General features: G+C 48.8%; 1 protein-coding gene across 1 annotated transcript in view; it reads left to right on the top strand.

The window, feature by feature from the left end:
- The window catches only part of LOC144098051 (uncharacterized), a 61257-nt gene that overhangs the window by 17047 nt on the left and 31481 nt on the right, over window positions 1-12729 (top strand). The window contains exon 4 of the mRNA XM_077630613.1: window positions 636-792. Coding sequence (XP_077486739.1) covers window positions 636-792 — 157 coding nt within the window. The remainder of the gene's footprint in view (window positions 1-635; window positions 793-12729) is intronic.

Here is a 12729-nt window from a genome sequence, read left to right as displayed (position 1 = left end):
CATCGCACAGTACACGGGCCTCTTTAATTTCGCCTCCATCGAAATTCGACCGCCGCGGCCGGGGTCGAACCCGCGTCTTTCCGGCCAGCAGCCGAGTGCCATAACCACTCAGCCACTGCTCATAGTGGGATTGATTACTATGCAGTTAGTGTGGGACCACCCTGATAGTTATTCAAGCGTTCGGTTGCACTGCAGGGTTAAACCGTTTGGATCTTCAGCCTTAAAAAAAATGCTACTGTCTTCAGCATATATAATCCATTTAGCTGACTGATTAATAAGAACTATATCATTAATATATAGATTAAATAATAGCGGGCCTAAAACATTACCTTTTGGTACTCCGGTTTGTAGGGGCAGCAAAGACGACTCAACATTATGTATACGGACGCAGTTATAAGCAGTTATAAGCACGTCGCAGTCCGTGATGCTCACAATGCGCACCACTAAGTGACCGCCATGACTGACCATGCTTAGTGAGCTTGTGGCCTGGATGGCGTGTCTACAGTGGAAATATTGCAGAAAAAAAATATTGATGCTCAATGGCACGCTCCTCCTAAATTAGTAAAATAGGAGCATGTTTCTGAGGATAAAGCCTGTTCAAGGCATGACATCAAATATTGTTGGCTGTTTTCCAGCGACTTGTCCGATCTTCTGTACCAGCTGAGCCTGACTAGCAGGGCCGCTCCTGTCTTCAAGGCTTTCTGGGAAGCGCGAATCTACCACTACGGAATCCTGACGGTTGCACACGTTACCACAGCTGAAGATCTGAGGCAAATTTTGCAAGTGTTGCAGGTGAGGTGCCGTTCCATTGAAAGTGTTTTCTAGTGTATTTTGAGCCCTAGTACAAGACCAGACCGAAGAAAATGGGCCATGCTTCGGCGGTCATAGTCTCCTGATACATTACTTAGCGAAAGTAATATATCTCAAATGAATATACAAGCAATACTTGCTTTTCCTGTTGCACATGAATGCAGCGAATATTTCTATTTAGCTATGCAACGCCATAGAACAGCTACAACTCAAAAGCGTGGCCCATAATATTCAGTCAATGACTGTACATCACACGCGTCGTTATCAAAGCAATCTTGAAAAAAATTTGCGCAGGCGCGAAAGCAAAGTTTGTTTCAGCGCCTGATATATTTGTACTTGTTATTAGAGGACAAGAACTAATAATAGCTTTGCAGCTTAAAGGGGCTGAAATAATCTTGATGGCTATACTCTAAACTAACAAATCCGTACAGTGATGTTTTTCATTATTCGAGTCAAAAGAAAGCTCTAACCGTAATATGTAATTTACAATTATTTTGTTGGCGTTCCGACAGCCTGAGTTACTTGGAATGTTAAACCTCATGAACCGAGTAATTATTTTTTAGCATTGCTGCCTGTAACCGATTAGGGCGACAACTCACCGTACATTCTTAACCGCCCCTACACCACCGACGTACAGTGCGCAATCTGAGCGAGCCTCTTTATGGCTCATCTTAGAGTTCAGACGCGTTACTGTTGGTCGCTTTGTCTCAAGCCTATTCAGCCGACGTTTTTTGTTTGAAGCAAAGACTTCGACATCAACACAACGACTAAAGACACCTAATTGTAATAGCATGTTTTCTTATTTGTGTCTACGCATATAACACATTATAAAGCATGGAACACCGCGTGTATAAGCGTACCACCGCTAAAAAATTAATAATTCAATGTCTGCTCTCATGCTGTACCGCTTCGAACAGTGGCAGTGATGTTTAAGATGTCTTTATGTGATTTGAGGCATGAAAAATTTATTATAAGTGCTGACACGTCGTTTGTTGTCATCCCAGCTCTTGAAGCAAGCTGGCTTGACCGTTGTAACTGGATAGTCTTTTCGTGTTTTCGGCTAGGGGTTGGGGGTAAGGTGTAATATCACATGGTCTTATAATTTCATAGGTTTTCAGCTTTCTTTCTTCCTCTATTTATTGACAACGAAAAGCGTCTTACAGCTCGGCCCTGCTATGCAATTAATGTCATTTTTTCTCCGTTCTGGAGCATATATGCTCTTATATGACGTATGTCTTCTCACATCGGACGGCCATGCGCATATCGACTCTGCTGTGTCTTTTGGTCCTTCTTTATTGAAATGTTTTTTTGCACCGTTGTTTTTCAACCTCCGGTTGGTAATAAAAGTTTTAGAAGCACGTATTATATGATTTTTTCACTTCTATGGCACCACATGTCACTGAACGTACTTATAACTGTCTGCATTTTTTTTGCAGTAAAGCACAGTTGAAGTCTGCGCTGCGTTCCTCTTCCTCACTGTCTGTCCTCGTCTTTGTGCGCTGTTTGAACCCACTCCATGGAATACCAACCAGCTCAACGAAAAACCGTTCTAAGCTTTCTTTCGCATAGAGGCGAAAGGGGAAAAAGTGGCGAAGCAATCTTCCCCTGTTTCTGTTAAGGCAGTAAAAATGCCACAGGCGTAGATAGCAACTTCCACGCCAGCGGATTTTTGCATTTTTGGTTTCTCTCGCCACATGTTAACTTCATCGCTTGTCCCAGTCAGGGCACAGCGCGTCTTGGCCATGCTGGTTCGTATAGTTCTGGAATCCATAATCCTGCGGCACAGCAACAAGTGCTGCTGCTCTGGTCACAAATGGGTGCCACGCCTATCAGTTGTTGGTGGAATATCTTCATCGTTTCGAGGGAGTGCAACCAATACTACAACGGTTTCATTTGTGAATTTATCCTTGGAGAGCTCGCGCTGTCTGTGGCTGCGCCGTTTTTGTCCTGGCCGCGGAGCCAAATGTTTGCTGAGCCTCTGCGCCAATGACCTTCCAAGTGACTCGGCTTTAGTTTCCGTTGGAAATAAGGGCCTTAATCACAGATAATCCCAGTTAGTCTTGCAGATTCCCGTCCGTAAGTTTTTTTTGCAGTTGGCAGCTATATCACCGGCATTCTTCGCATACGAGAGAGCACAAAGAGTTGCAGTAACTCCAGTAACTGCGACGATAAATCCTGCTACCGGCTTTGACGGATTGCGCGCACGCCCTCCTAACGATGCGCCTTCCTACCTCACATTAGAAAGTTTGTCTACACTCGTCTTGGTCTTCAGCAGCATCACAAATGCGCGTTATTTCAACAACATGCATGTCACCATTTTCGTTCGTCTCCCACTGCATGAATGCTACAGAAGCTGCCCTCTTTTATTCTGGAAGGCATTCTGGAACACACACAAGCTCTCGTCATCAGCGCCTCTTTGTATCACTATTATTATTATGATTTGTGGCGCTAAAGGTGCCACACGGCATAAAACGTGATGTCAGTAACGAACGTTATGAAACGCTACAAAAAAGCATGAAGTCCGGTTATGTATAAAAACTCACACAAACTTCGGGCGTAAATAATATTCGTCAACCACAAGCGGAAATTCGAGTCATTATTTGAAGAAAGGCCTACCTCTTGAAGAGCACGAGCGCGCACCAGCGAAGTTCCTGGGCATGTTCACATTAGCTGGTGGACAGTAGTGTCGGAAGCGGGCGGTTCACAGCGAGGGCATTTCTCCGGCGCAGGAATCTTCTCACTTCGCCACTGGTTGCGAACTGCAGGCGTAAGGGCCACTCCGACCCGCAGCCGCCTCAGAGAGACCTCCTCCACCCGTGATAGGTTCGGGGGAAGGCGGTAGGTACACGGGGGAATAAGAGCACGTGAACGCTGCCTGGGGAGGCTGAAGATGATAAATGCGTCGGAAATGGATCTGGCGGCAAAGAGGCAGAGCTAGTTTGTGAGACGTCTGTTAAACGAGATATAGCACGTCAGCTGCCATGTTACGTACATCTGCGCTGGCTTGAACAGAGTGGATGAGTATAGGCACACGGTAGGATTGACAAGAAGCATGCATGTATGGCCTGGGAAACCCGAAAGGCACAACGCCTTGCTTTCGATGCTTCAGAGCTTCTTGTGATTGCGTAAATGGGTGCACCTGGTTAAAGGAGGGTCGGCTAGTAAGGCTACTATGGCATTTAAAATCGCTTGCAGTTCCAATGCAATATATGATGAAGTGTGATTACAGTAAGTATGGCGACTGTTGAGGGGAGGGTGTGTTGGGATACTAAAGGCAGTTAATTCCCCCTTTGGAGCTATGGCGACATCTGTGTAAAAAATACCGCCATCATGTTTCGTAGAAAAAGCTGATGGAAAAAGCGGAAAGGAAAATTCTCACTTATGGCAAGCTCGCTTGTTTGATGTAATGTGAAGTAGTCCCATGAACGTGATTGAGGCTCGAACATGGGACGAAGGGAAGCTTTCTGTGCTCTGTCGCTTTGTCGCTGGCTAATTAGATCTGGCATGTGGTGAGCTGCGCATACTCCTGCAGCAGAAAAATGGGAGTTGCTTGAGGTAAGCCAGCAATGACTCGCATGGCTTCGTGGATGAGTGCCTCAAGTGTGGGCCATTGTCGTCTCGTAAGTTATTGAACTGAACCTGGTATAGAAGCCGAGGTTGAAAGACAGTGCGAACAAGTCGGCGAGCTGTATCTGAGCGGGCACCTCTAGAGCGATTGGCTTTTCTTTAGATGAGGCCAAGTGTGTTTATAGCACTCTTCGCACAGCTGGCAACCAAGCCGTGCTTTTTCCTGAAGCATTAACGTACAGGCCCAAAACATTGATATGTTCCACATCAGGAAGTGATACATTGTCAATAGTAAGCACTAACGGAGTTGCCCTGAAAATACGACGCCCAGCTTTATTGCCAACATGGATATAGCAGGATTTGCAGAGGTTGAGGGAGAGGCCAATGTTGGCAAGAAATTTTTGTAGAAGATTGAAGGCATTTTGCAGGAAGTCTTATTGCAGATGCGCTAAGTGGTTTGCGGACCAGAGAGTTATGTCGTCTGCATATGATAGAACTTGAATATTAGGAAGGGTGGAGAGACTGCGTATGAGAAGAATGAATGTGCTGTTAGAGTTGGGGCTAGAACTGAGCCCTGCGGTGCTCCGCGATTAGAAATGAAGCGTCCTGAATTAACGCGAATAGTAAATTCCAGTTCTCAAAGAAACCATGAATTGCTCGACAAAGCTGGAAGGGCATGCCAAGTGATGACATAGATTTGAGTATGCCTGCGTGGAGAATGTTGTTGCTGGCCTTCGTGATATCTGTTGCTAGGACTGTGCACATGAAACGGCTGTCAGGTGAGCGACGTAGCACGTCGTTGGCAAAGCGGTCAAGACCATCCTCAGCTCCGTATCCTGGTCGGAAAGCAATTTGGATAGAAGAATATTTCTGATGGTGCTCGAGCCAGCAGGAGAGTCGAGTGCCAAGCAGTTTTTCAGAAAGATTACAAATAGTTGGGGTAAGAGAAATAGGACGTATTGCCCCAATAGTTGTGGGTGACAAGTGAAGTCAATGATTCACCGTCCAGACTACGGAATACGGCATAAGGTATACCATCATGGCCAGATGCAGCGTTAGGGCGCATGTCTTCAATGGCAGCTTTCAACTCAGCCATGGTGACCGGGCATGCGATCTTAACTTCTGCCTCATGTTTGGGACTGACTTGGACAGGTGCAGGTGGGCAGTCATAATTCAGAAAGAACTGATGGGCTGCTTACGAAGCGAACTCCTCTGTAGAAAGCATAGATGGGCATCCTCACGAGGACGAACCCTCATGAGGGCGTCCTCACCCTCACCTCATGAGGATTTCACTCGCTGAGGTGAGGGTGAGGGAGGATGGACGGATGAAAATACGTGAGGACGAGGGTGAAGGAGGAAAGACATGGTGAGTTGGAGGCGAGGGAGGGAAGACATGATGAGGTGAGGGCGAGGGAGGGAAGGCATGATGAGGTGAGGGCGAGGGAGGGAAGGCATGATGAGGTGAAGGCGAGGGAAGGAAGACATGATAAGGTGAGGGCGAGGGAGGGAAGGCATGATGAGATGAGGGAGGGCAGAATTCACTGTTTGAGGACGAGGGTGGTGGCCCGATCCGTACTCCGGGCTAACGGTTTTGTCTGTGCCGCCCGTTATGAATTCCTGTTTTAAAGCGAAACTTATTAGGGTGAAGATTCCGATGAAGACGTAGTTTCTGCACTCTGGAGGTGCACGAGGCGAACACGAAACGCGGGTGCAGCACACCTTCTCTATCTCCGTGATGTACTACGCCGACGAATAAAGCGCTCTTCTAACTCAAAAATATTTTCTTACTTGCGTTAAGTATTCGGTGAAACACTCTGTGTAGTACACTAACAAGGGGCCAGGCCGTGCGGGTGGCCACCAGTCTAAATGGAACCATGGTACCGCAGTCAACATTTTCATTATCAGCCCCGAGTCGGTCGCATGATCACAGAGTAGAGTAAAACACGTAGAAATTATACCTAGTCTAGTGAAATGGGGTTTGTGCACCAATAGAACCGGGGAAGGGGTTCATGGCGGGCGACACAAAACACCGAGGAGAACGGCAGGCAGCGCAGAAGCCGGCCAGTCCAACCGAAGCAGTCTCGTGCAGCGCGGCGGCGCTTCGTCAGTGATCTGCCTAGGCGGCATCAGGCGCGGCCGTCATGGTTGGCTACAATTGCTCCGGGATAGAACAGGAGCCACCCTGGCGACCTATGGCGAGGGTAAGAGGAGCGGGTCGTGGTAGGTCTTCAGGCGGCTGACGTGGACGGTTTCTCGGCCGCGATGGCACAAGTCCGAAGAGGGGTTGAGCGCCTCCACGATGTAGTTTACAGGCGATGTTTGCTGTACGACGCGATAATGGCCGTGGTATTCTGTACGGAATTTTGACGACAATTCCGGTGGTGTGTCTGGAACCCAGACGCAAACTATGGATTCAACCGGAAAAATGTGTTGCCTGTTATCGTTGTGCCGATGCTTTTGGCAGCCTTGTGGTTCCGAGGTAAAAGAGCGCGCCAACTGGAGGCATTCCTCTGCATGCTTTGCGACATCGGAGAGTGGCGCCCACTCGGAGGTGTCAGGAGTATTTGGTAAGATGGTGTCCATCGTAAACGACGGCTCACGCCCATAAAGCAGGAAGAAAGAGGTAAAGCCGGTGGTCGTCTGCGTGGCGGTCTTGTACGCGCACGTCACGAAATGAAGGACAGCGTCCCATTTCGTCTGATCTGCTGCGACGTACACCGTGAGCACGTCTCCGAGAGTACGATCGAAGCGCTCCGTCAGCCAGTTAGTTTGGGGATGGTAGGCAGTGGGGGTCCGATGTACGATGGAACATTCGGTAAGCAGAGCTTCAATGACGTGGGAAAAGAAGACGCGGCCTCTGTCACTTAGCAGCTCGAGCGGTGCGCCGTGGCGAAGAACAAAATTATGGAGCAAGAACATAGAAACTTCGCGGGCAGTTGCAGCAGGAAGGGCGGCTGTTTCGGCATACCGGGTGAGGCGGTCGACGCCGACGATAATCCTGCTTTCCCAGAGACCGTACACGGAAGTGGGTCGTAAAGGTCAACGCCAACGCGATCGAAAGGACGTGCCGGGCAAAGAAGTTGTTGCAAGGGGCCGGTCACGCGGGGAGCGGATGTCTTCCGCCGCTGACAGGCGATGCAAGATTTGACTTATTTTCGAACATAGGCGTACATGATGCCGCGCCAATAGCAACGCTGAGAAATTCTTTTGAATGTTTTTAGCGCACCAGTGTGCGCACACTGTGGGTCAGAGGCGCAAATTTCAGATCGTAAATGGCGGGAAATCGCGAGAAGTCACCGAGACAGTCAGGCATGTAGCTGCGGCGGTATAGAAGGCATTTCCGGAGGGCAAAGTGCGGAGCTTGACGCCGTAAAGTTCTAGAAGGCGCAACGTTTGGTGATGAAGACACGACGTCTATGAGGGACTCAAGCCACGGGTCTTTCTGCTGCTCCGCAGGCATATCAGCGATGGTAAGAGACAAAAGCATGGGATCTGTCGCCGAGGAGCAGGCAGCGTCGCTGCGAATGGGAGGCCGAGACAAAGCATCGGCGTCCGTGTGCTTACGGCCAAAACGGCAGATGACGCGGATGTCAAACTCTTGAAGGCGAAGAGCCCAACGAGCGAGGCGACCGGATGTATCTTTAATAGACGATAACCAGCACAGCGCATGGTGGTCCGTGACGACGTCAAACCGGCGACCGTAAAGATAGGGCCGGAATTTCGATAGTTCCCATACAATAGCTAAACATTCCTTCTCCGTGACGGAATAGTTGTATTCAGCTTTCGTGAGCACGCGGCTCGAATATGCAACTACGCATTATTCAAACCCATCTTTTCGCTGAGCCAAGATAGCTCCGAGGCCAACGCCACTCGCATCCGTATGAACCGCCGTAGGTGCTGTTGGGTCATAGTGTCGGATTATTGGTGGTGAATTCAAAAGATGGCGCCGGGTAGTGGACGCTTCGTCGCACTCGGGCGACCAGCCAGACATGTCCTTGTTTCCGCCAAGTAGCTTCGTCAGCGGCGCAATTATCGACGCGAAATCGCGTAAGAAGCGCCGGAAATAGGAACCCAAACCTATGAAGCTTCGAAGTTGCTTGAGTGAAACCGGTGTAGGAAATTGCGCCACAACACGGAGCTTGGCCGGGTCAGGAAGAAAGCATTTCTTGGAGACGAGCTCCGAAGTGGCACTTCTTGAGATTCTGCTGCAGGCCGGCGTCAGGCAGGCAACTCAAAACCTGCCGTGAGCGTGCGAGGTGCGTGGTGAAATCGGCGGAAAAGAAAATAATGTCGTCCAAGTAGCAGAGGCAGGTCTGCCACTTGAACTTCCGCAAGATGTTATCCATCATCCTTTCGAATGTGGCGGGCGCGTTCCGCAGACCGAACGGCATCACGTTGAACTCGTAGAGGCCGTCGGGTGTAACAAATGCTGTCTTTTCTCTGTCAGGTGCAGCCATCGGTACTTGCCAGTAGCCGGAACGTAGGTAAAGGGAAGAAAAGTACTCAGCACCTTGGAGGCAATCAAGAGCGTCGTCTATGGGGGGAAGAGGGTAATTGTCCTTATGGGTAATTTTGTTGAGCGGGCGGTAGTCGACACAAAATCGGATTGAACCATCTTCCTTTTTTACAAGTACCACCGGCGAAGACCAAGGGCTGTGAGACGGACGGATGACACCACGGTGTAGCATGTCCTCAACTTGCTCACTAATCACGCGGCGCTCTGCGGCCGACACACGATATGGCCGCTGTCGAAAAGGAGGGTGAGAACCGGTTTCTATGCGATAAGCGACGGTGGAATTCCGGCCTAGAGGAGTGTGGGCGACGTCGAAAGTGGAGCGAAACGTGTGCAGAAGGGCTGCGAGCTGCGTCCGGTAGGCGGAAGGAACAGCGTCGTCGATGGCGGCTTGGAAGGCAGCGTCGGGCAATAGATCAGGTGCCGAATCGGAATGAAGAGCGTTGATAGAGGAACTGCGGGAGCTCACGGGGGCATCCAGGTCAGAGAGAAGGTGGGCAGGTTGAATCGAACCAAGATACTCAAAACGTAGCAAGGTAAGCGGGCAAGGAGACAGACGAAGTGTAGATAAGCACCTTCGTGAGACCTCCGTGAACATCGAGAACAGCAGACGGCAGCGGCAGGTATTTCCGGTGGACGAAGAAGACGGCGTAAATAAAACGGTAATGGCTGGCGTGGCAGAACTCGAGAGGGATGCAAGCGCTGAAGACACCGGAGCGACGTCGGCGTCTTCTGTGACGGTGAGCTTCTGCTGACACACGAAATATATGTTGTCGGCCAGTTCGTCACACAAATCAGAAAATTCCTCAGCGCGGGCACATTCGATCACGGCGTTATTTTTTGAAAGGAAGCGTCCCACCCGACAATGACGTTGTAACAACAAGACGGCAGGACCAAGAATTCGACACTGTATAAAACGTCTGCAATGACAACCCGCGCTGTGCATGAGGCCAAAGGTGCGAAACTCTCTTCGGTTGCAGTGCGAAGCGACAAACCAGAAAATGACGTTGTCACTTTCCGTAAGCGATGGCAGTCTCATCAATCACTGACACAGCAGCACCCGTGTCGACAAGCGCGTACACAGACAGACCATCGACAGACACGACTAGAATGTTCGTGGGAGAACGATGAGGCCTTGAACTGCTCGAAGAGCACGCAGTTCTTGCCTCTGGAACTGCGGAACTTAGTTTCCCTCGTCAGCCGACGTAGGGCGACGGCGCATAGGCGATAGTGAACGGCGACGTGGGGACGGAGATCGAGGGGTCGTACACACTAAACACGAATGACACGAGATGGGAGGTTTATTCGTGTTCGTCCGGTTTAAAACACCGCATCGGCAAACGATAACACCGGTAAAACGGTGCACATGATATCATAAACACCGAAGCAACACCAGTTAGAACTGACGGTGTGCTAACGAGGCCCGCAATCGTTCATCAGCCGTCTCTAACGGAGTGGTTGTCGCCGTTCGGAAGTAGAAAAAAACATCGTACGGCAACTCAGACGGAGCGAGGTCGAATTCTTGCTGCTGTTCAAAACAACGCGCCAGTGGAACTGTGTACTTTTATCTGTTTCGCTTAGTTCCGGAACGAAGCAGCAAGTTTTGGTTTCGGTCGAGATGCAATCGACAGCAGGCGGCGCAAAGGATCAGAAGACAGCGAGAGAGTCGTGACTCGTGAGTGCGGATGCTGTGACCGAAGCGGCGTAGGTTCTAGGCCTAGCAGCGCCAGCGGGGCCTTCTCGGATTGCGTCGCAGAATTGAGCGCGGCGGGTTGTCTGGAGCCTCTCTTGGAACGGATATCGTGAGCGGCGACTGTGTGTTTGCCGCTGCTGCTTTTCGATGCGCGACGGAGAAAGGAAAGATGGATGCTTAACCGAGTTCACCGAAGTGGATATCGTAAACGACGGCTGAGCTTGACCCTCGCTCTGGTTTGCGAATGGCGGTATGGCGCCGTTGTGAGCGAATTGAGACAAGCGCTGGCTTTGCCGCACCCTTGGCCAGCGGGAGAGAAATTTCTACCTCGACACTGCTGCCCGGAAGGATATTCTTGAATCCTTGCCGTCTCACATCCGTCTCGCCGTCATGGTAAGTGATTTTGCGTCTTAAATATCGTTGTACGATAAAGACGTGAGCAGGCTTGTGTGGAGCGCTGAAGCACTGTGCTGCGGATTACAGCAAAACATTAGCGCAGTTTTATTAACGACGCGCTGCCAGTGTATGGGTTGTTTTATATGACTATGCGCCAGCGCTTGAGCACCTGCATTGTCAGTCAATCCCACTGCCTGCGTTATAAGTTCGCCTTCATTCCGCGAAGCACCGCACGAGCGCTCTGTAGTACAAGTCTGCTTGCGTCTGCACTGAAGTACACCTTGTAAGCGGCTGTATGTTTTCGGCATTGTTATTTTAGTGCCCTCCGAAGCATTTGTGCCATTTAAGTTTGGATATGTGCAGCATTTTTGGCCACTCTTAATTTCATGCATGTTCGCAGAACGATGTATGCGGCATCGCTATTAACATAAAAAAAAATCACGTCGCTTTTTCTAAAATGCCATGGTTCCTCACAAAAAACATAATTTTGCTTATCGTGCGCGTCGCAGCAAATGAATGTGCTGAAGGCTTCTGAAGTGCATACTTGTATTCTGCCGTCATAGACTCGGCCGCCACATTTAGAATTCCAATCTGATTATTTGTTGCTTTCAGTCAATGGCGCAATCTCTTTGTCACTGAAACACGAGTGAAAGCGAGAAAGCAACGGCTGTCAGTTGCCTTATGTTCTGCGGTTCGTTGCGGCATAACTTCGATGGGTGCAGTATAAACGTGCTGTCACTATTTGTGAAAATATAACAGCTGCTTAATTTCAAAGCATCACATACTTCATTGCCTTGCTCACCTATCATTATAGGAGTCAGTAATTCGAACGACATGCATTTTATTCATAATGATTTGTTTGGTATCAAACCTGACTGGACATTGTTCTATACAGGTTCTAATTATGAACTCCAAGGTTGTATCAGTTTAATCTACAAGCAGTACCAAACAGTTCAGAGTGAAGTGGCAAAGAATGATGCCCCCTGCAACACTTGTAGGTAATTTTGTGCGAATTATTGGTGGACATAGGCAGGAACTCAAATTTTTGTACGAAAATAGCAGCTCAGTATTTATATAAGCATCGGATGACTACCTTTTAGGCACAGAATTTACTCAAATTTAGTCATTGATGTCACGAGCCTTAGCAAAGCTTGTGTTTTGTGATTATTTATTTTAGAATGGGGCTGGCTGAAAGCCCTGGTGTTTCGTTATCTTGCAAAGAGGCGGAATGCAAACAGTGACAGTAAGGAGCTACTGACCCCCTAGGAATTTTCTTTAAAATTCAGAGTTACTTGTGCAATTAAAAAAAGACAATAGTAGGAATAAGGAGCCAGTGTAACTGCTGTAAATATGCTCAGTTCTGAAAATAGAGTAATTTCATGACTAAACCAGATACAGCGTACTGACACGCTGCTATTTTGGGATTTGCATAGCTACTGTCTCATTTTCACGCGTGTTCACTACCACTCTTTTCAACTAACCAATAATCCAATTTTGAGACGGTTGTGGTTTCTTTAGACTTGCACCAAATTATGGATAGGTGATCACCATTATTTGCTTTTGCGACTGTGGTTTTTCATTTTTTTGACAAATTGTAATGAGGTCTGGATACGGTGCAGCTATTTTTTATTTTCAGTTGGAAAAGAGTCTTTTGTGTTGTAGTCTTCGATGGCATCCAGTCATTGTGGAGTTCTACTTCACAAGCTGTGTATAATGGCGATATACACTTTGAACAGCACCATACCAGTTT

The sequence above is a fragment of the Amblyomma americanum genome, chromosome 7, assembly GCF_052857255.1.
Source record: "Amblyomma americanum isolate KBUSLIRL-KWMA chromosome 7, ASM5285725v1, whole genome shotgun sequence".
NCBI lineage: Eukaryota > Metazoa > Arthropoda > Arachnida > Ixodida > Ixodidae > Amblyomma > Amblyomma americanum.
Note: the sequence above shows the minus strand (reverse complement) of the source record. Positions and strands in the feature narration are given on the sequence as shown.